The sequence below is a fragment of the Hyla sarda genome, chromosome 5 (genome assembly GCF_029499605.1).
Source record: "Hyla sarda isolate aHylSar1 chromosome 5, aHylSar1.hap1, whole genome shotgun sequence".
Taxonomy (NCBI): Eukaryota; Metazoa; Chordata; class Amphibia; order Anura; family Hylidae; genus Hyla; species Hyla sarda.
The window spans coordinates 355,179,808-355,204,482 of record NC_079193.1 but is presented as its reverse complement, the minus strand read 5'-3'; the positions used below and the strand labels follow the sequence as shown (position 1 = coordinate 355,204,482).

At 43.9% G+C, this 24,675-nt stretch overlaps 1 protein-coding gene across 2 annotated transcripts in view; it reads left to right on the top strand.

The window, feature by feature from the left end:
* Nucleotides 1-24,675, top strand: part of SNTB1 (syntrophin beta 1) — a 177,443-nt gene extending 152,768 nt beyond the window's left edge. For both annotated transcript variants that reach the window (XM_056522690.1, XM_056522689.1), the window contains exons 4-7: nt 8,977-9,116; nt 15,567-15,763; nt 19,290-19,480; nt 23,182-24,675. In XM_056522690.1, coding sequence (XP_056378665.1) covers nt 8,977-9,116; nt 15,567-15,763; nt 19,290-19,480; nt 23,182-23,274 — 621 coding nt within the window. In that variant the 3' untranslated portion in view covers nt 23,275-24,675. The remainder of the gene's footprint in view (nt 1-8,976; nt 9,117-15,566; nt 15,764-19,289; nt 19,481-23,181) is intronic.

Here is a 24,675-nt window from a genome sequence, read left to right as displayed (position 1 = left end):
AACCATGTAGGTCAGCATCAAGCCCATCAAACCATGTAGGTCCGCACCCAGTCCATCCAACCATGTAGGTCCGCACCCCGTCCATCCAACCATGTAGGTCCGCACCCAGTCCATCCAACCATGTAGGTCCGCACCCAGTCCATCCAACCATGTAGGTCCGCACCCAGTCCATCAAACCATGTAGATCCGCACCCAGTCCATCTAACCATGTAGGTCCGCAGCCAATGTTTCACCCAAAAACATGCTCAGTAGTGAAAAGGTGGCTACTTGTCATGTAAATTTCTTTCCCTGCCTTGTGCCATCAATGTTCTAGTTGGTTGGCTAATTTGGGGTTGTTTGGTTACCATACACTATAACAGTGGTCTCCAAACTGCGGACCACCAGATGTTGCTGTTTCACATTATAATAGTGGTCCCCAAACTGTGGACTTCAATATGTTACAAAACTACAACTTCTGGCATGTCCGGAGCAAGCTTAACGTTGTAGTTTTGCAACATTTGAAGGTGGAACAGCAACATCTGGAGGGCCACAGTTTGGAGATCACTATTATCATGGGTTAACACCAATAGCTGGAGGTCCATAGTTTGGGGACCACTGCTCCATAAATTTGAGTTATTGTCCAAAAATCCAAGGTCATTATAATCTTGTCTGTCTTTCAATAATAATAAAAAATACTCTACTCATCCTTTCCCAGTCTGTACAGCAAAGCTGATGAGAGAACTACAGAAAAGCATCAAATCATTGTTTCTATTCTAGTAACCATTATGAGAACTACAATATTTCAGGCTTCTAGTTATGCGAGAAACAAAATAAAAATTAAAAAAATCATCATCTGCTGTATGCTCCAAAGGAGTTTGTGTAGATCTTTCCAGTCTGACCACAGTGCTCTCTGCTGCCACCTCTGTCCATGTCAGGAACTGTTTAGAGCAGGAGAGATTTGCTATGGGGTTTGCTTCTACTCTGAACACTTTCTGACATGGACGTGGCAGCAGAGAGCACTGTGGTCAGACTCGAGAGAACTACACAACTTCCTCTGGAGCATACACAGAGGTGTACCTAGTACCCTTTGCACCCCTGCCAAGGTGCTGTATCGGTGTCCCTCCCTCCTCCCAAAAAAATTTAGGTATATGCCATACGGCAGAACCCATGGCTAATGCCAGACATTGCGTACCGTGCCAATGTTAACACTTCAGATGCCGCAGTCAAAGTTGATGGCGGCTTGTAAAACAGGAACAAAACACATGCTGGTAAATCACATGGTAGCAGGTGGCCGCCACAGCCTGCTTATGTTGCTCACTGCCGTCGTAGGTGTTTGCCGTGTGTCATTTTTAAACTGGTTGTGGAGTAGCCAGATCTGCACCCCTGGGGGTGGGCCCCCGGCAGTGGCCGGGTTCATCAAATGGTAGGTACGCCACTGAGCATCCAGCAGCTGATAAGTACTGGAAGGATTAAGATTTTTAAATAGAAGTAATTTACATATCTGTATAATATTCATGCACCAGTTAATTTTAAAACATTTAGTACCCCTTTAATATATCATACTATGGCTATACTGTATACACATATTTCTGATGTGACCACCATAAGCTGCCGCCCTAATCTTAAGCGATAGATCGACAACTTGTAGCCAGTCCCTCCCTGCACTACAGTGCAGTGGCGTAAAAACAAATATATACATAGTTGGTCACAGGCCAGAAATAGAAAACTACCAGACAGGATATAAATACTAACAGGGCAGTATATAAACACGCAAACTGATCAGGAACATAGAACACTGTTCACAACAGATACAAGTACAAAGGACAAACATCAGATCAACCAAACAGGATATAAATATAGAACACTGTTCACAGTGGACACAGATAACTAACAAACAGATAAGGTCCAGAACACAAGACTAGGAAACGGATGAGTCAGCATAGACTCCAGGAGCAAACAGGAATAAAAACTCAATCCCCCAGAAAACCTCCAGAAAACACGAGAATATCTTGATACTAGAACTCAATCTCCCAGAGTCCATCATGGAGCCCGGAGATATCATGCATGTACTTAAACTCAATTCCCCAGAGTCCTATTAAAAGGTCACAGGGATGTCTTGTTACAAAAACTAAGAAAACAGATACAAGAAAACTCACAGTGTGAACCGCGACATAGCCACACCTGCCTAGCACATGGGTGAAAGGCTTAACTCTTCCACACCTGGACGAAAAGCACAGAAAACAGAAAATGCATGAAAAACAAGGTCTGAACAGGGCCTAAAATGGAAATATGCAAAAACAAATAAACAGATTACTAGGAAGGGGCTTTCCCCAGCAGGCGGGACATCATCTGAAGCCATACAGGGGAGAACTTCCTCCCTCACTGCTATATACAGCTCAGAGCAGTTCACTGTGAGAAGGGCTGTGATTGGCTAAGGCTGCACACAACCCCCTCAGCACTCCCGACTGCATTTCCTGATTTTGGACTTTTGCCAGGCCAGCAAGAGTCCAAAGTCTGTGCAAGAGATGGGGGGAAATGTGCTCTGGACAAGTAGGGAGACACCTAGTGGCAGCTTTTTAAATACAAATAAAACATAGGAAACTAATTTTTTTTTTTTCAATCTAAGTACATAGAAATTTTTTTTTTTTTTTTTTACCATAAGGAGTGCAATAGCAAAAATTAGTTTTAATGACAGACAGGGCTCTGCATGTGTCCAGAATTACACTTTGCATTCCACAATATCGCAGCCTCTGCCAGCAGCACAATCCTCCTTCTTCCACGATAAGACAAAGCGACCACAGAAATGCGGCACAAGAATTCCCCCGGCATGTGGCATGCTAGAAAGTGTTTGTTATTTTGGTTCAGGCTTGTGGTTGGCAGAATAAGAAGAAGTGGCGATACGAATTCTTCTATATTTGGATATTGTGGTTGTAATAAACTTGTTTGTTTGCAAAAAAATAAATTAAAGAGGATAAAAGAATCTCTGTAGAGAAAAAGCGAAATGAATATGTGCGGACCGTCGGGTCTCTGATGTAAGGGGAGGGGGTCCCGAGACAGCGCCGGTTAAGCAGATCTGTTCTTTCATTTACCAAATGGGGAATGGGCGTAATGAATAGGGACGGTAAAGCCACGGATGGGGAGGTCTGGCGTGGCCGCTGGGAAATAAACTGTGTGGGTCTGTTCTCTAGGTGAATGGAGATGGCGGCAAACAGTGTGAGACGTGATATATTAAAGCCGAAAAAATAAAAAAATGTCCCCCAGGCAATCGTTTAATGCTCTCATCTTGCGCTTAGATCTGTGTTTGCCAACTGGTGTGCCTCCAGCTGTTGCAAAACTACAACTCTCAGCATGCTGGAGGCACACTGTTTGGGAAACAGGCTGTCCAGGCAAGTTTAGACCAGTTCTTCCTAACCAGTGTGCCTCCAGCTGTTGCAAAACTACAACTCCCAGCATGCTGGAGGCACACTGTTTGGGAAACAGGCTGTCCAGGCAAGTTTAGACCAGTTCTTCCTAACCAGTGTGCCTCCAGCTGTTGCAAAACTACAACTCCCAGCATGCCCGGACAGTCATATACCCCCAGAATAAAATTGTAAATACATTTTTATAACACAGTGAACGGCGTAAATGTAACAAATTTAACATGCAAAAAAGGGAATGACAAAATCTAATTTTTTTTTTCATTTAATGAACAAAAAAAGGGTAAATAGAAATAAACCAATAACTAAGATATATGAACCCCGTTAAAAAGTTGGTTTTGTCGACGGAAAGATAAAAAAAAGTTATGGCACTTGGAAGGCGACAATAGATAAATGTAGAAAAAAAATTGGTTGGGCAAAGGATTAAAGATTGTAAGTTAAATATTAATGAACAAATAAACACATAAGTAATAAGATAAACAATTATGTTAAAGGAGTACTCCAGTGGAAAAAAAATTATCTTCAAATCAACTGGTGCCTGAAAGTTTTACAGATTTGTAAAATACATCTCTTTAAAAATCTTTATCCTTCCAATACTTATCAGCTGCTGTATGCTCCTGTAGGAAGTTGTGTGGTTCTTTCGGGTCTGAACACAGTGCTCTCTGCTGACACCTCTGTCCATGCCAGGAACTGTCCAGAGCAGGAGAGGTTTGCTATGAGGATTTTCTCTTGCTCTGGACAGTTCCTGATATAAACAGAGGTGTCAGCAGAGAGCACTGTGGTCAGACTGGAGAGAACTACACAACTTCTTCTGGAGCATACAGCAGCTGATAAATCCTGGGAGGATTAAGATTTTTAAATGGAAGCCACTTACAGATCTACTGTATTTTTCACCCTATAGGACGCTCCGGCGTATAAGACGCACCCAATTTTAAATGAGGAAAATCTAGAATACAATGTAAAGTATAGGTCACAGTGATCTTCAACCAGCGGACCTCCAGAAGTTGCAAAACTACAACTCCCAGCATGCTCGGACAGCCGTTGGCTGTCTGGGCATGCCAGGAGTTGTAGTTTTGCAACATCTGGAGGTCCGCAGGTTGAAGACCATTGGTATAGGAGGTAATACTCACCTGTCACCGCCGCTCCAGACCCATCACCGCTGCCCTGGATGTTGCCATCCATCGCTGTCGCCGCGTCCCCCGGGGTGTCCCCGCCGCTCCGGAACGTCTCTGCTGCCCGGTATCCTCGCTCTCCGTCGCCGCCATCACGTCGCTCCTATTGGATGACGGGTCGGCGTGTGCGACGACGCGATGACGACGAAGAAGAGCACGGCCATGCAGGGGATCCCGACACGGAGCAGACACCGAGGAGGCAGGTAAGGTCCCTCCCGGTGCAGCCGTGCTAGTGTCACTTTCGCTTCAGACGCGGCGGTCAGCTTTGATCGCCACGTCTGAAGGGTTAATACAGGGCATCACCGCAATCGGTGATGTCCTGTATTAGCCGCGGGTCCCGGCCATTGATGGACTCAGGGACCGCCGCGATAGGTGTGTATTCGCCGTATAAGACGCACCAATTCCCCCCCACCAGTTTTGGGGAAGAAAAAGTGCGTCTTATACGGCGAAAAATACGGTATATAACTTTCTGGCACCAGTTGATTGAAAAACATTTCCCCCCCCCCCCCATCGAAGTAAATAAATAAACCTTTGAAGTCTGCAAGATCAAAATAAGCAGGGTCCATAAAGGGTTAAGTGAATGTTATCTCTTAACTTGCGTTTTATTAATCGCATAACAAAAAAAGAGCGAGCGCAACCTCCTAGGTAATTATTTATATAAAGTTTTTTACCATTTCAAAATGTAAAAAAATTATTATAATTATATATTTTTTTTACAGTTACTGAATATACAAATGAGATAAGTTGAAATGATTTTCGTGTCTGTTCTATAATTGTTACTTCCTGAGATCGCGTTCTGTCAGACGGAAGGAAACACCTGTTCTGCGCTGCGGACAGCGCGACACATGGAGGCCGGCGGAGTGGTTGTGTTATGAGAACGTGTTCATTAAGCCCCCACCATCATAGGGGTCTGGTTGCTAGGGGACTGCTAATATTTGGAGGACTTGGGTGGGAGCCAGATTGAACGGTGGTATAAATAATGGGGGATAGATGAGGTTTCAGCCATTAATTACACCTCACTGTTTATTTTGCGTCATCGGCCGCTCCTGCCTGGAAAAATGGGGTCACCCTGCATTTTTTCGATGATGGTGACAGGGATTTCCCAAAGCGCTCTGGGAAAATGACTCACAAAGCAGCGTGGATGAACTTTCGCTTTGGCTGGGGCGGACAGCGTGTTCATTCTTTTTTGTATTCCAGAAGATCGCTTACAGTAAACGTAGAGTAGGAAGCCATCCTCTATGATGAATCAACCTGAAACCCGAGTATAACAAACAGGTGATGACGTCATCGGGGGAATAAGTGAGCCTCCTCCATCTTGAGAGGGCACTGTGCCATGCCCGGGTACTCTCGGAAAAAATATTTGCATAAGGTACAGGATGTAAAGAGTATTATTCTTTGTGCCTGCTGGCGGTTGATCTTCAGCGATCAGATGTGATCGGGGAGGAACTGGGCAGCAACCGTCCACTTCCGCAACAGTGCCACCGCAGGTGAAACAAAGCATTACACATTTGACATTTAAACGGGTACTCCGGCAAAAAAAGGATAGGGGATAAGATGTCTGATCGCGGGGGTCCCACCGCTGGGGATCTCCAGGGCAGCAGCGTCCGTAACACGGAAGCTTGGAGCTTCCGTGTTCGTGACGTCACGCAACGACCGCTCCATTCATGTCTATGGGAGAGGGCGTGATGGTTAGTACGTAGCGGTCACACCTCCTCCCATAGAAATGAATGGAAGGGGCATGGCGGCCTCCTCCTTCCTTCTCTGCCTTGGTGTCAGCCCCCAGTGCTCTCTACTGACACCTCTGTCTGTCTCAGGAACTGTCCAGAATAGAAGCAAATCCCCATAGCAAACCTATCCTGCCCTGGACTATTCCTGAGACAGACAGAGGTGTCAGCAGAGAGCACTGTTGTCAGACAGAAAATAACTCATCTTTAGCAGCTGATAAGTACTGGAAGGATTAAGATTTTTTTAATACAAGTAATTCACACATCTGTTTAACTTTCTGGAGCCAGTTGATATGAATGAAATATTTTTTCACTGGAATACCCCTTTAACTTCCCAGTGCTAGGCAACCGCAGGGACTTGGGAGCCAAAGGCTGTCCGGGCATGCTGGGAGTTGTAGTTTTGCAACAGCTGGAGGCACCCTGGCTGGAAAAACACTGGATTACGGAAAAGATTAGGATTTTGCATCAGATGGATAAGTGAATTTCTCGAAATTTATTTCGGATCTAATTCTATAGAATCAGTTAGCAGATTTGATTTAGTCCTGGTAAGTCGTGTAGCGTGACAGTCGGAGGTCTCTTAGGATGATATGCAGCCCCTTTTAAAGGGGTACTTGGCCCCTAGACATGTTATCCTCTGCGGTGCCAAAATTCCGCAGTAATTTAATGACTATTAATTTTCAATGGGATTCCGCTGGCCCATTCAGACAGCGAAATTTTGATTTCCGCAAAAAGACCAGTCTTATATTTTGCAGAATTTTGAGGCGAAATCCCGTTAAAATCAATGGGCTTGAATTGTGGCGATATTCTGTTTCCTGAGAATGACGGACATTAGCCATAATACTGAACACGGCATCTGAAGTATCACGAGGGGTTAAAAGAAACTCATCAGACCTCCAGCAGCGCGATTGCGGGGGCCGATACATCAAGATGGTCTCCTTACCTTCCGCTGTGTGATTAATCTGCTATGTGCTGCTCTTTCTGGATCCATTTGTATAGTTTGCCTTCTAGCAGACCATAGAAGTAGATAACACTGATCGGTGCTATGCATAGGCATATAGCATTAAAAGATTGCTATAAATTGTCCCATGTGGTAAAAAAATAAATAAATAAATAAAAGTTTTAATAAATGTGAAAAAGCCTCTCGCCCGCTTTTTACACTTCACAAAATTTTTTTTTTTTTATTATTCAACATATTTGGTCTGCCCACGTGAAGAATTGTCTGAATTATTTAAATATAATGTTAATGATCCCGTACACTGAACGGAGTAACTACAGTGGTCCCTCAAGTTACAATATTACCGGTAATTGGTTCTGGGACGACCATTGTATGTTGAAATCATTGTTTGTTGAGACCAGAACTCTATGGAAACCTGGTAATTGGTTCTAAAGGCACCAAAATGTCATCCAAAAATAGGAAAAAGTGAGAATTAAATAAAAATAAGTAGATAACTAATATAGATAAAACAAGTCCTTACATATAAAAGTAAGAAATATCTGCTGGGAGCTGTAAATCACTGTCTGTGTCAGTGTTTCCCAAGCAGGGAGCCTCCAGCTGTTGCAAAACTACAACTCCCAGCATGCCCGGACAGCCAAAGGCTGTCCGGGCATGCTGGGAGTTGTAGTTTTGCAACAGCTGGGGGCACCCTGCTTGGGAAGCACTGGTCTATGTAGAGGACAGGAGTTTCTTCGGGGTCCTGTACAGTACACAGTGTCCTAAAAAAGTAACATGGAGCCGTCCTCACCTGGTGTCCAAAGGAGCAGCTAACCCTGGTACAGGTAAAGAGTACAGAACATGTAATACCTCCCTGTACTGTAGGAGGCGCTACCAGACACCAGTCAGTGCATACGCTTCAGTAATACAGGAGTTTTACCAGTGAATGCCCATTCTGATTGGTCAGTTCATTGACACGTGTCACAGATCTTGACTGTCTGTACATTGTATGTTGAGTCTAGTTTCAACTTACAATGGTCCAGAAAAGATCATTGTATGTTGAAACTATTGTATGTTGAGGCCATTGTAAGCTAAGGGATCACTGTATAAAAAAAAATACCAATGTCCAAAATTGCTGATTTTTGGTCACATCACATGAAAAAAATGTATAAAAAGTCACATAAACACAAAAGTGGTACCCATAAAAACTAAAATTCACGGCGTAAAAAATGAGCCTCATATAGCCCCATATATGAAAAAATGGGCAAATGAAAGGTGTCAATTACAAACTACAATTTGTCATGCAAAAAAATAAAAAAAACAAGCCTCATATGGAAAATGCAAAAATGAAAATGGGCTGTATCCTTAAAGGAGGGGGGATGAATAAGCGGCACTGACGTCAGTGCCAGTTAAGCGCCGAAGCCCTGCCCCTGCCAGTTACAGGAAGATTTCAACATATAATAAAACTACAAATGCGGGAGAATGGCGGCGCAGATCCGGGTAAGGTAGGGCTCGTTTTAATCAGCGTCTCCCGCACTATCCACCAGTACATGTGGATAGTGCGGGAGAAAAAAAGTGACAGTTTTCCTTTAAGGGGTTAAAAGGCCTCTGAAAAATGAAAGGTGGAATCTGATTGGTTGCTATGGGCACCTGCTGCACCGTACAAGGTTTGATATGCCTCCTCCATGACACATGACCTGATGACCTTTCTAGGCCGCGCGCTTTTTGTAATTCTCACCGTCTGTCTCTTTTAGGTGCCGGGAGAAAATGAGAAACTCTGGAAGCCGGTGCTTATAGTCGTTACGGAGAAGGACCTGCTAATGTACGACAGCATGCCCCGCATGAAGGAGGCCTGGTACAGCCCTGCGCACAGCTACCCCCTCATAGCCACCAGGTACTGCGGAAACTTTATCTATAGGAGGAGATTTATCAAGACCCGTCCAGAGGGAAAGTTGCTGAGTTGCCCATAGCAACCAATCAGATCGCTTCTTTCATTTTTTACAGGCCTTTTCAAAAATGAAAGAAGCAATCTGATTGGTTGCTATGGGCAACTCAGCAACATTTCCTCTGGACAAGTTTTGATAAATCTCCCCCATAGCCTTTACACCAGACACTGATATAGGAAAACCACTGGTAACCATATACACCAGATGTGTCCCCACCTCATACACATGCACACCCAGCTTGACTGAACATGCATTGGTTCTCAGTAGGTAGAGGGGAATGAGCTGTTACCACACACTGCTTCCTACAGCCTATCTTCCATAAAAACAAAAGATTTGGGCATGTAGAACTCCAGCATGCCCAAGAACTGCTGTCAGTGTAGAGTCAGGTCACCCCCATACGCATTATGTGATCATCTAAGCCCCATGAAATTTGCAGGTTCAGCTGACATTCATTTAAAGGGGTACTCCACTACTTCAAAACTTATCCCCATCTGGAGATAAGTGTTTGTTCGCGGGGGGGGGGGGGGGGGGGGGGGGGGGTCCAACCTCTGGGATCCCCTTACAATATCCAGGATGGGGCCTTGTCTCTCCCTGTGCATGGAGTGACGTATCGGCACACGCTCCGTGCACTCTCTGTGGGAGCACCGGTGATACAGAACAAGAGCTGTACTCGTGTATCTCTGGTGCTTCCATAGACAGTGCATGGAGCGTGTGCCGCTCCATGCACAGTGAGAGACAGGGCCCCGTTTTGGAGATCGCGGGGAGGTCTATGTTGTACCCCCTGCGACACTTATCCCCTATCCTGCAGATTATTCCATTACACCGGTGTATGGTCGCCTTTACTCTCCCAGATAAGTGTTGAATGTTTCCATTGACGACCAGCAGAATTATGAATGCAGCTCTGGACTTAAATATAGACTGTAACTCCAGATCAGTAGACAATAAGAAATTAATTTGTGTTGATTATTTGTAGATATAAATTTATATGGGCACTGTCATAAAAAAAAAAACTAGTAGAGAAGCCGCATGGGGAGCGGAGACTAAGTAACATTGCTAGATGGCATCTAGGGACTAGGAACAATAGTAATAAATGTAAGCGTATAGAATTCTCTAAAATGGGGCAAGTTAAAGCAAAAGCCAGACACAAATCTAATAATAACCTTTTTGTTCTGTTTTGATATTATAGTAGTAGTAATATTAAGTAGCTTAGGGCCCGTGGAAGAGACAACTTATTGTGGGGATCCAAGCTATAAATAAACTCTCAGATTTTACCCACTAGGTGGCGATAGAGAAACTGCTTATTTCCCGTTCATCCTGTAATTTATACACTATACCGGGCAGTAATTCTATATACCATAGGTCAGTTATATCCATGAATAATTTTAGTATGGGATTGAACCACTTCTTGGCAGCTCCTGTGTAGTAAGGCTGAACTCTCGTCTTACTATCATTTATGTTGCGGTTATAAAGGGTACATTTTTTTTTTTCCAGCTCAAGGCTAAAATGAAACAGAATACAATGTGGTTACATTTCCTCAGTCACACTGTGCTGGTTCCCGATTTCTAGTTAAAAGTGTTATTGTTGAGTCCAATTTTTAGTAAGTGAATACAATGTATCTGTTATACGGGAAGCAGAGAATCTGTCCCTTCTTGTTTAACGGAAAGTTTAAAATATGTCTCCTGCTACAAAAAGATGTAGACGTGCCGCCACTTCTATTGGACTGGTGCAGTTCTGCTTCACATTGGCGCCACCAGATTAAATGTTTTCCCCTGTAACGGTTCCTGTGTACCAGTGGTCTTCAAACTGTGGCCCTCCAGATGCTACAAAACTACAATTCCCAGCATGTCAGGACAGCCCTTGGCTGTCCTGGCATGCTGGGAGTTGTAGTTTTGCAACATCTGGAGGGCCACAGTTTGAAGACCGCTGCTGTGTACTAACCACTTCTTCCACCTTGTAGAGTGATCCGTGGGGGTCCGAGCACCCAGAATCCAATGACTTTGTTTGCGACTTTGTTTCATTTATTTATTTTTTTTCATTCTTAGCAATGCAATTTAAGGTTTCTTTTCTTTCATTTTTGTACAATTTACTCCTAATAATTTTTTTTCCAAATATATAATAATGATAATAATAATAATAAATATATATAAATATATATATATATAAATATATATATATATATATATATATATATATGTCTATATCTATATATAGCATATTTACTTTAAATAGAGTTTGCTCAACTCTAATATATATATATATATATATATATATATATATATTCATACATACACACTAAATTATAATAATAACAATAATAACAACAATAATAATAATAAATACAAAAATAAATTTTATATGTATATATATATATATATATATATATATATATATATATATATATATAAATGTGGGTAAACATCCAGGTGTGTTCAAAAAAAAATGTCTACAGTAAATTAGTTTTGTTCATCAATAAATAAATGTAAAAAAAAAGTTAGGGTCATAGAATCACAAAATCAATTATTTAGGATCAATACAATCTGGTCATTAATGGGTTAAAGCAGTGTTGCCCAACCAGTGCACCTCCAGCTGTTGCAAAACTACAACTCCCAGGGTGTTGTTGTTTTGCAACAGCTGGAGGTGCACTGGTTGGGAAACACTGTGTTAAAGGAATTTTACTCTTCCCCTTTTGCGCTCTGCTTTATCTGCCGAATATCGTGAGGCTGCAAAATTAATGTAATAAAAATAAAATAATGAAAACACTTCATACCAAGGTAAAATCTATGAATGACTGTAACATGTTCTTCCCTCTGGAGAGCACTTTATACTTGAGACGGAATTAGTGGCTATTAGTAGGTGCATATAGGATTAAAGGGGTATTCCAGGCAAAAACTTTTTTATATATATCAACTGGCTCCGGAAAGTTAAACAGATTTGTAAATTACTTCTATTTAAAAATCTTAATCCTTCCAATAGTTATTAGCTTCTGAAGTTTTCTGTCTAACTGCTCAATGATGATGTCACGTCCCGGGTGCTGTGCATGATGGGAGAATATCCCCATAGGAACTGAACAGCTCCCGGGACGTGAGTCATCAGAGAGCAGATAGACAGAAAACAACAACTCAACTTCAGAAGCTAATAACTATTGGAAGGATTAAGATTTTTTAATAGAAGTAATTTACAAATCTGTTTAACTTTCCGGAGCCAGTTGATATATAAAAAAAAAAGTTTTTGCCTGGAATACCCCTTTAACCCTATAGCCCAGGAGGGCCCCTGTCTCTATCGCCAAGGCTTTTATACCGCCACCACTCTGATCAGCGCTAACAACATCCCGCAATACAATCCCAAATGAGTAATTGCAGGTTGTGTCTGTATTTAGTGTCACACTTCAGGTGAAGATCATACTCTGCCACCGTAATGTCTTTTTAGGGAAGAAAACGCCTGACACTTGTGGGTGGGGGAGTCCTCGTATGTAACGCATGATACCAGACAATGGGAGATCTGAGATACCTAATGATAATAATCTACGAGACGCAATATCCAAATGTCAATCACTTCTATGGACCAGATCTCCAGAAATACAGTAAAGATGGTGACAATTATTATTTCGTGCTTTTGTTTTTTTTTTTTTTCCTCCATTGCTTACTAAGAACCAGAACTTTTGTTGGACAAGTGATTTTTTTTAAACAATATTTTTTCGGAAGCATGGCGAGCAAAAAACAGCAACTCTGGCAGAGGGTCACTTAGATTTTAATTGATTCTTTTTTATATTGACTATATTAGAGATGAGCGAACTTACAGTAAATTCGATTCGTCACGAACTTCTCAGCTCGGCGGTTGCTGACTTTTCCTGCATGAATTAGTTCAGCTTTCCGGTGCTCCGGTGGGCTGGAAAAGGTGGATACATTCCTAGGAAAGAGTCTCCTAGGACTGTATCCACCTTTTCCAGCCCACCGGAGCACCGGAAAGCTGAACTAATTTATACAGGAAAAGACATCAACTGCCGAGCTGAGAAGTTCGTGACGAATCGAATTTACTGTAAGTTCGCTCATCTCTAGAATATATACATAATATATATAAATAAATAAATAAATATATATATATATATATATATGTATATATATATATATATATATATATATATATATATATATATATATAGATGCAAATCAAAAAATGTTCCAGTATCTTGTAATACCTTTTTTAAAAAAGGTATTACAGGATATTGCAACATTTTTTGATTTGCATCTGCATCACTGGACTAATATGGCTACTTAAATTTACTATATATATATTATTATTTTTTATTATTATTTTTTTTTTACTTTTTTATTGTCTTTTACTAGGCCTGTGGCTGCCATGGCATCTCAACAGCAGCCTGTGATCACATCACAAGATGGGCAGTTAGGTGAGGAAGGAGCCCGCCCCCCTCTGTCTAACCGCCTAGATATCGCTGTCAATATTAAAGGGGCTTTCCAGATTTTTTTTTATTTTTTTTTGCAAAAACAGCACTACTCTTGTCCATACATCATGTGTAGTACTACAGCTCAGTCCAGTTCAGTTCAATAGAGCCCAGCTGCAATACCAGACACAACCTGTAAACAGGAGTGGTGCTGTTTTTGCAAGAATATATTCACAGTGAACATTAGCTGTACTTTACCAACAAGGGTCTAAAGGGCCACTCCAGCACAATGCAATATTCCCCTCTTCTCCGCCCAGCATAAGCCTGGTGAGGGTAAACGGCTGCCCTGCTACCCCTTCTTACTGGGCACTGTTTTCCCAATAGAGCACCACTTCCGGTGCCCCTGCTCCCCTGCGTGACCAGCCGATATATATATGCTGGGGTCTGTATGTGTACTGGAAGACACTTTCCTAATGTAACCCTGAGTCTAGTGGAGCATCTCATAGAATTACACTGATAAAATGACTTCTGGTCCACGATACTTGTGCTGTGTGAATTGGCAATGCCGTGGGCACTGGAGCTGATATCATAAAAATAAAGCGCCCGGCAAGAGGAGGAAGCAGGGCAGCCGTGTACCCTCACCAAGCTTATGCTGGGAGGGGAATATAGGGTTGAGCTGCAATGTCCCTTTAAAGGGGTTGTATCATCACAACCTGCATGGGCATAGGGACATAATAAAGGGGTTCCCTCACTCCGCATCTACTCTAACAGCAACTTTTGGACCCTGGTGGACTTAAAGGGGTACTCCACTATAAAAACTAATCCTCCCCACCGGACAGTCCCTGCAGCATAGATGGCCCGGACCAGCTAACCCCAACTTCCCGCCGAGGGGAGGCGAGTACAAAACAAAGGGGGGGCTGGATGATGACGAAGGCCGCAGTGGTCTTCAACCTGCGGACCTCCAGAGGTTCCAAAACTACAACACCCAGCATGCCCGGACAGCCGATGCTGGTAGATGTAGTTTTGCAACCTCTGGAGGTCCGCAGGTTGAAGACCACTGATGAAGGGATTGACAGGCGGAGAGCCAAGGGGGGCGTGCTGAAAAACTCGGCTTATACTCGAGTATATACGGTAAATTAGTTTTGTTCAACAATAAATAAGTTGGGCATATGGACATAATAAAGGGGTTCCCTCACTCCGCATCTACTCTAACAGCAACTTTTGGACTCTGGTGGACTTAAAGGGGTACTCCACTGTAAAAAAAAAAAATGTTTAAATCAACTGGTGCCAGAAAGTTAAACAGATTTGTAAATAACTTCTATTAAAAAATCTTAATCCTTCCAGTACTTATCAGCTGCTGTATACTACAGAGGAAATTCTTTTCTTTTTGAATTTCCTATCTGTCTGACCACACTGCTCTCTGCTGACACCTCTGCCCATGTCAGGTACTGTCCGGAGCAGGATAGGTTTGCTATGGGGGATTTGCTTCTACTCTTCTTGTTTCTACCTCTCTCCATGGCAGTTCCTGACATGGACAGAGGTGTCAGCAGAGAGCACTGTGGTCAAAGGATTCACCGAAAGGATCGTTGGGGTGGCGTCACTCCTGCTCTGCTGCTATTACACTGTATGCCCTGTTTTTTGGTATGTAATGTTTATGTCCATCTGTTTCCTGCACTTTCTGAGGTTTTAACCCCTACGTTATGCACTTTTAAAGGATTGGACTTCACATGCACTTTATTCATTGTTATTTCTTTGTTTACACACATGAGCAGGTAGTGTCGCCCCTTTGTTTAGTCTCCCTCAGTGGACCTGTTCTCTCCTTTTCCCCCCACATGTTTTTATCACTATTATCTATGTATTTTAAATGAAGCAATAAACATTCTTATGTTTTAAACTTTATCTGAACAGCTGGAGGCACCCTGCTTGGGAAACACGGTAGTAGTTAATCACTTTTTTTCCCCCATGATAAACCACAATGTCTTTGCTCTGTTTTCTACAGGTTGGTCCATTCTGGGCCAGGCAAAAGTTCGGCACTACAAGGAACGGAATTTTCCTTCGCCACAAGAACTGGTTCCCGGCAAGGGATCGAGACCCATCTGTTCAGAGTGGAGACCAGCAGAGACCTCTCACTGTGGACAAGACAAATCGTCCAGGGATGTCACAACGCTGCCGAGCTCATAAAAGAGATCACCACCCGTGAGTACCAGATCCGTGCATGAACACGTGTATGTTAACCTGTATGTCCACCAAAAACCAGCGCCACATCTGCCCCTTGAGGTTGTGTCTGGTATTGCAGTCGGCCCCATTTACCAGAAAAAAAAACATTAAAGGGGTAATCCCCTCCTAGACATCTTATCCCCTATCCAAAGGATAGGGGATAAGATGTCAGCACGCCGCGGTCCCGCTGCTGGGGACCCCGGGATCCCCGCTGCGGCACCGCGCTCTCATTACAGCACGGAGCGAGTTCGCTCTGTGCGTAATGACGAGCGATACAGGGGACGGAGCCGTGTGACGTAATGGCTCCGCCCCTCGTGACATCACGGCCCGTCCCCTTAATGCAAGTCTATGGCAGGGGGCGTGACGACTCTCGCGCCCCCTCCCATAGACTTGTATTGAAAGGGGCGGGCCGTCACATCACGAGGGGCGAAGCCGTGATGTAACGATGCTCCGGCCCCTATATTGCGCGTCATTACGTGCAGAGCGAACTCGCTCTGTGCTGTAATGATAGCGCAGTGCCACAGCGGGGATACCTTCGGATAGAGGATAAGATGTCTAGGGGCGGAGTACCCCTTTAAGGCTAGGTTCAGACTACGGAATTTCCGCCTGCAATTCTGCTTTGAAATTGCAGGCGGAAATTCCACTTGCTAAAATGTATAGTGTAGTGAATGGGTTTCCGTTCACAAATTCCGCTTCACAAATTCCGAAGTGTGAATTTGTGAACGGAAAATCCGCTTGGAAATTTCCGCCTGAAGAAAGGGGTTGCTCTTTCTTCAGGCGGAAATCCGCACGGAACACATTGTAGTCTATTGGAGACTGCAGTCTCCGTGTGGTCCTAGCACCGACTGATTCAGTCAGCGCTGGCCGCACTCGGAATCTCTGGGCGGAAATTTTCTGCCCGGAGATTCCGTAGTCTGAACCTAGCCGAAGAGGTGTGTTTCTGTATATAATCTAGGACAGCCCCTGGGTTCATGCTACTGTCAGGAAGGGGAATGTCCACCCAGAAAACATGGGCCGACATTCTGCATGTTCCGCCGGCGCTAGGACCGCTGGGAAATTCGCTGTCTCTATAAGTGGAAATGCATTTCTTAGCGCATTCCGCCAAAAAGAAGTGACTTGTCAATTCTTTTGGTGGAAGCTGGCATCTGGATTTCCTCGGCAGATATTTCTGTAGTGGAAATTCCCCTTTGTGCACAGTGCAGCAGGATTTTCATGTGGAATATTTCGGCGGAATTCTACTCGGAAATTCTGTCGTGAACATGGCCTTAAATGGGCACTGTCAGATACAAAAACTCTTCATATGTTGTAAAGCAGGTATAACCAATAGGTTTTGCAATTGCTTTCATTAGAAAATGTTCAGTATTTCATACCGAAAAATCCAGTCAAACAACTGCCCCCTAGTCCTGCTGTGTCCATGCGTCATCACCTATGTCATGGACACACTTCCTTGATTGACAGCTGAGAGCGCAGGGCTCAGCTTGTGTCCCGCTACTGTCAGTGAGGACAAGCTGGGAGATGTAGTTTTACTAATGCTAGGGGAGATGTAAGCAGACAGCATACTGAGGGAGGGGGCGGAGACCTGCACAGTGAGACCACGCCCCCTCCCTTTTAGAGGAATTCAGACTAGTGAGCTAAATTAAAAGTGTAATAAAAAAATAAATAAAGGTGCTAGACACATAAAAATTAGATGTACATGGTCAGGATTAGGTGCTGAGCGATCTCATGTACGGGGATCCCCGGCTTTCCAGTGCAGGAGGCGTGTCGGCTGTAGCATGACATCGCACCTGACACGCCCCCTTCATATATCTCTATGGGAGAGGCTGAGATGCAGCATTCGTGCATCCCCGCCTCTCCCATAGAGCTGTATGGGGGGGGGGGGGGGGGGGCGTGTCGTCGACCTTAGTGAAGTCGACAACACGCCCATTAGCTGTGCACGGTCCTCGTACGGGAGATCGCGTGGGGTCCCAGAAGTCGGACCCCCACGATCAGACACTTATCTCCCATCCTGTGGCTAGGGGATATATGTCTAACACTGCAGTACTCCTTTGAAGCGAATGTCCGCCCTTCAACACCATTTTTTTTTATTTATTTTTTTTAATCTAAATTAGTCCGAAATTCTGTACTAAATGATATCTTAAAAAAGATTTGAATTTTCCACCTATTTTGGAGGGGAAATTGTGATAAAAGGGCCAAGTCTACTGCTCAGGATTAGAGATGAGCGAACTTACAGTAAATTCGATTCGTCACGAACTTCTCGGCTCGGCAGTTGATGACTTTTCCTGCATAAATTAGTTCAGCTTTCAGGTGCTCCCCTGGGCTGGAAAAGGTGGATACAGTCCTAGGAGACTCTTTCCTAGGACTGTATCCACCTTTTCCAGCCCACCGGAGCACCGGAAAGCTGAACTATTTTATGCGGGAAAAGTCATCAACCGCCGAGCCGAGAAGTTCGTGACGAATCGAATTTACTGTAAGTTCGCTCACCTCTACTCAGGACCTTTAGCTAGAGAGGAGAGTGGATACAAAGAGAGTCTCTCGCTCTGGAGGACCCGTCCTGTCCTGCATTACACAGACAACTCAATGGGTTTATATACGAAGAGTGGAGTGTAGGTTTCTTTTTGGGTTTGGATCTCCGACTGGTATTTTTCCACAGTATTTACTAAGGTTTCCCTACATTTTGCTTTTTTTTTTTTTTACACATGTTCTGATCTGTCGGGTTTTTCCTCAGCTCAAATCCGCCACATTTTCTGTGGAAACCTTAGTCAATATGTTGGGTTTTTTCAAAACTGTCGGGGGACACGCCCCTTTTGCCGGGACCACACCCACTTTCTCCCATGGTCACGCCCCCTTTTGGTGTTTTTCTTGTAAAATGGAGGGTTTTGTGTTTTTTTTGGGTTGCAAATTGTGTCGCATGGAACGTGTGACACAATTTGGGCGCAAAACCCGAGAAAAAAAAGAGAGTCGGGATCACGTTAGTAAATAAACCCCATCGACTTGAATGGGCCCAGTGTAATGCTTCCTTTCTCCAGTGGTGGTGCTGTGGGGAAACTAAACAATTACTCCCAGGTAACATCTTAAAAGGACACTTAGGGGGGAGATTTATCAAAACATGTCCGGAGGAAGAGTTGCTGAGTTGCCCATAGCAACCAATCAGATCGCTTCTTTCACTTTTCAGAGGCCTTTTCAAAAATGAAAGAAGCGATCTGATTGGTTGCTATGGGCAACTCAGCAACTTTTCCTCCGGACAGGATTTGATAAATTTCTCCCTATGTGATCATGTTATCATCAAGAGCCTCTAACAAAGTGTTCCCTAACCGGTATGCCTCCAGCTGTTGCAAAACTACAACTCCCAGCATGCCCGGACAGCCTTCGGCTGTCCGGGCATGCTGGGAATTGTAGTTTTGCAACAGCTGGAGGCACCCTGGTTGGGAAACACTGTTCTAACCAGTAGGGATTTTATAAAATATATATAGCATTACACATGGTAACATCATTCTTTCTGTTCCAGCATGTACTTACAAGAACCAAGACTGCCGGCTGGTGATAAACTACGACCACGGCTTCTCCATTGCCGCTCAGGCGCCGGATGGTACTTTCACTAAGCTACTAGCACAATTCCCCTATGAAAAACTAAAAATGTCCTCAGATGACGGGGTTAAAATGCTGTTTTTAGAATTTGGAGGCAAAGATGGAGACATAGTAAGTATGAGGACGACCATTATTGAAGAAAGAAAAATATATATAGAAAATACATAGAAAAAACACAGACATACACATCACCAAAAGCTCCAATTCCTTAAAGATCTCTCCAGATCCTTCCCCTCTCAGCTCTATCTGTATACTGCTGCTATGTCTATGGGATTAGGATATATAGTAGCTATACACTTCTCTTCCAGCTCTATCCGTATTCTGCTGCTGCCATCTCTATGGGATCAGGATATATATTAGTTATACACCTCCCCTCCCAGCTCTATCTGTATACTGCTGCTGCTATCTCTATGGGATCAGGATATATATATATAATAGCTATACACTTCTCTTCCAGCTCTATCCGTATTCTGCTGCTGCTATCTCTATGGGATCAGGATATATAGTAGTTATACACCTCCCCTCCCAGCTCTATCTGTATACTGCTGCTGCTGTCTCTATGGGGGTCAAGGTTTATAGTAGTTATACGCTTCCCCTCCAGCTCTGGCTGTATACTGCTGCTGTCTCTATGGGGTCAGGATATATATCAATTTGGTAGCGGGGTGTGATGAGGGCAGATGGAATTACCCTAAGGGCAGATGGCATTAACACCTTGTATTCGTGATGCCAGGGCGTGGTTTAGCCTCGATATCACCTGAAGGTATACCGCTGGATCCTGGGCTGGGCACGGGGGCAATAATGACTCCGACACCAAGTTACGGATAACGGTATCTTTACTGAGGGTAGACAGATGGTAAAGTCTATACAGTTCAGCCAGGGCCCACGGAGGTGACCAGTGATGAAGAGACCTATAGGGCTTGCTGGGACTTGTAGTAGATGAGGTCAATTTAATGCAGGCCACGCTGACTTGACAAATGATGACTGACAATACTGAGACTGTGGTTACTTGTGGCCGCAGACTGGACTTGAGGCTCCTATGACTCTGGACTCTCTAGGACTCGTCTTGACCTCAGCAAAGACTTGTAAGGAAAGAGAGAGAAGCTCCACCCAGAGCTTATATGGGGGAGACTAGCAGGGAGCCCATAGGTCACCCCTGGGATCACCTGGTCACTGGTACCTCCTGGGTAACAATCACATGACAAGTCACATGGTAAACAGTCTTAAAGTGACAACGCTTTCTGAACACATTACATGGTATAATACATTAAAAACATATTTACATGGGGGGACAGATGCAAGGGGGGCCCAGGGGACACTGTAGGGAGGCTGCCTGACAGAGCATCAAGGGTACGGGGTAACACCTCCCATACTGGGTCACCACATTAGTTAAACACTTCCCCTCCCAGGTCTATCTGTATACTGCTGCTGCTGTCTCCATGAAATCAGGGTATATAGTAGTTATACACCTCCCCTCCAGTTCTGTCTGTATACTGCTGCTATATTTATGGGATCAGCATCTATAATAGTTATACCTCTGCCCTCCAGCTCTATCTGTATTCTGCTGCTGCTGCCATCTCTGTGGTATCAGGATATATAGCAGTTATACACCTCCCCTCCAGCTTTATCTGTATACTGCTGCTATCTTTATAGAATCAGGATATAAAGTAGGTTTCATTAGGGAAATTGCAGATAGAAGTGCAAAGACAAAGAAATCATGGAAAATGTTGACAGCATGAGAAAATAATTTCTGTTCGAAATAAGAATTAGTATGGCTGAAAAGTGAAAACCAAAAAAAAAAAATCTTAATCCTTCCAATAGTTATTAGCTTCTGAAGTTTGCTGTCTAACTGCTCAATGATGATGTCACATCCCGGGAGCTGTGCATGATGGGAGAATATCCCCATAGGAACTGCACAGCTCATGGGACGTGAGTCATCAGAAAGCAGTTAGACAGAAATCAGCAACTCAACTTCAGAAGCTAATAACTATTGGAAGGATTAAGATTTTTTAATAGAAGTAATTTACAAATCTGTTTAACTTTCCGGAGCCAGTTGATATATAAAAAAAAGTTTTTGCCTGGAATACCCCTTTAATAGTTAGCAGTGCCCGTTCCTTATTTGTATAGTCAGAGGTCACTGCAGGAAGGAAAGATCGGATAATGTCAGAGGACGATGGAAGGAGAAGAGACACGGCAGAAAAAAAAGCGACTTTCCACCCCTACAAAATTGATGGCTTATACCAGTGGTCCCCAAACTGTGGCCCTCCAGATGTTGCAAAACTACAACTCCCAGCATGCCTGGACAGCCAACGGCTGTCCAGGCATGCTGGGAATTGTAGTTTTGCAACATCTGGAGGGCCACAGTTTGGGGACCACTGGCTTATACAATGGATAGATCGGAGGTGGAGATCTGACTCCTGGCACTGTTTAGCTGATGGGTCTATTAGTAGTAGCAGCGCAAGGTACTACGGTGTTGTACCTCTTCTTACTGCTACTAATAGTGAACATATGTAAACATGGAAGTGCACCACAGCCCCTTAAACAGCTGATCGTCAGGGGTGCCGAATGTCAGACTCCCACTGATCTTTTATTGATGGTCTATCCTGAGGACATGCCATGATTTGTGTAAGGATAACCCCTTTAAAAGGTAGAAACTAGAGATGAGCGAACTTACAGTAAATTCGATTCGTCACAAACTTCTCGGCTCGGCAGTTGATGACTTATCCTGCGTAAATTAGTTCAGCTTTCAGGTGCTCCGGTGGGCTGGAAAAGATGGATACAGTCCTAGGAAAGAGTCTCCTAGGACTGTATCCACCTTTTCCAGCCCACCGGAGCACCTGAAAGCTGAACTAATTTATGCAGGAAAAGTCATCAACTGCCGAGCCGAGAAGTTCGTGACGAATTGAATTTACTGTAAGTTCGCTCATCTCTAGTTGAAACATAGAATGTGTCGGCAGATAAGAAACATTTGTCCCATCTAGTCGGCCCAATAATCTGAATCCTATCAATAGTCCCTGGCCCTATCTTATATGAAGGATAGCCTTATACAAAAAATGTATTCAAATGAACTGGTGCCAGAAAGTTCTACAGATTTGTAAATTACTTTCATGTAAAAATCATAATCCTTCCAGTACTTATCAGCTACAGTATGCTCCACAGGAAGTTGTGTAGTTCTTTTCTGTCTGGCCACAGTGCTCTCTGCTGCCACCTCTGTTCATGTCAGGAACTGTCCAGAGCAGAAGCAAATCCCCATAGCAAACCGCTCCTGCTCTGGACAGTTCCTGAAATGCACAGAGGTGTCAGCAGAGAGCACTGTGGTCAGACTAGAAAGAACAACACAACTTCCTCTGGAGCATACGAATGTGGAGAGTGAAAAAATGGGGTTCGTTGAGAGCGCTCCTGTGTGACGACGGCGGTCAAATGAAGCAGCGGTCTGAGCCAGCACTTACGCAGGACTAACTTTTATTGCAAAAAGAAGTCAAACAGGACAACGCGTTTCGGCGCTCACTGGCGCCTTCCTCAGGTCCACAAATAGCAAGTCTGTGTAGTCCTGGCCAGGGTTCCTGCAGGCGGGCTTGTCATGGAGCATACAGCAGCTGATAAGTACTGGAAATCTGTTTGAACTTCCTGGCACCAGTTGATTAAAAAAAAAAATAGTTTCCCACCGGAGTACCCCTTTAACCCCTTTGCCATAGAGTCGTGGTTCTCTTGGTCTGATAGAAAGCACCGTATGAATATTTATAGGAGATGCCATTTCCTTCCTCCCCTCAGCACTGAATATCATGGTCTTACAGCATCTTCCTTTTCCCCCACAGCAATTGGATCTTCAGTGCTGCCCGAAGCCCATCGTCTTCATCATCCATTCCTTCCTCTCTGCCAAGATTACAAGGCTAGGATTGGTGGCATGAGGCCAGTGTTGAGAAGACGTCACAAGACATTCACTAGCGTTGACGTTCCGTACTACACCTTCATGGGGCGGACTGTGAGAAAAGTCCTCATGGTGGTTTTCGCGATTAATGGTACTCGACTAAAGAGAATTCCCAAAGCGGAGGAGGATACGAGGGATCGGATGGACTGTAAATCTGCCGGAAGCGCAGAATAAATCTAGATCTTATTAATCTATCGAAGGTGGAAGATTCTTCCGGTTCGGTTTGTAGATTAAGCCGCCGCTCAGTAATAATCCTAATTATTAGTTAATATCACGAGGTTTGGCGTAGGGTCCAGAGTCTCCATCAAGTTTAGGCGGCCATTGGGAGGAGGAGTTATTCTGAAGAACCTATCCAACTGGGAGGAGCTAGTGATGTCACTGAGCAGCAGGTGGAGCATCACGAAAAAGCAATTCAGAAGGTTCCTGCGGATATCCATAAGAAACACATTGCAGTTCTCAATCTTAACACTAAGTATTTCCTCTAGAGCAGAGGTCCCCAACCCAGTCCTCAGAGACCACCAATATTCCAGGATTTTAATATTTCCCTGTTCTATTCCAATGGAGTAACCCAGAATGTCGGGGGCCTTGGGGACTGGTTTGGGAATCACAGCTCCAGAGGCCTTGGCACCACTATGTATCACAGGGTCATTATTCACTTGGGTGCCGTATAATACTGTACTATGTCAGTAAACTACTTACCTTAGGGAGAATTTACCCAAGGAAGGTAGTTGTCTAAGGCCTCATTCACACGGTGAAAATTCAATGTGGAATCTGGCGGAAAAATTCCAGCAGAGTCCCATTGATTTCAATGGCGCCCAAATTTTCCTGGGCAAACATTCCAGCTGTGTGAACATAGCCTGAGCTGCACAACTTCTCTCTAGCGGACATGTTTGCTCCCCTTGGTCTATTGTAGTAAATACAGGTCTTCCATGTAGTCTCCATAGAATAATAGACAACTGTTCCCCTTGTCGATAAGGTGTCTCCCTACACCAGGGTGCCTACATGCTGCTGCAAAACTACAACTCCAAGCATGCAGGGACAGCCCAAACACATGCACGCTCGGCCAAACTGAGTGTGTGTGATATCTGCACTGGTAAATACACTACCGGAGACTTTAAAAAAAATACAATGTCCATTAGGAACTCCGTAGCTGCCCAATATTTGACTATGCCATACAAGATTTTATATATATATATATATATATGGATTGACCGATATTGATTTTTTTAGAGTAGATACCGATAACCTGTGAACTTTCAGGCCGATAGCCGATAACTTATACCAATATTCTGTGCATTTTAATCCCCCCCAATATCATTGGTAAAATGAGGGTGCACTTGTGGGTATACCCTGATAAACTGTTTCTGGCCCCGCAGATCAA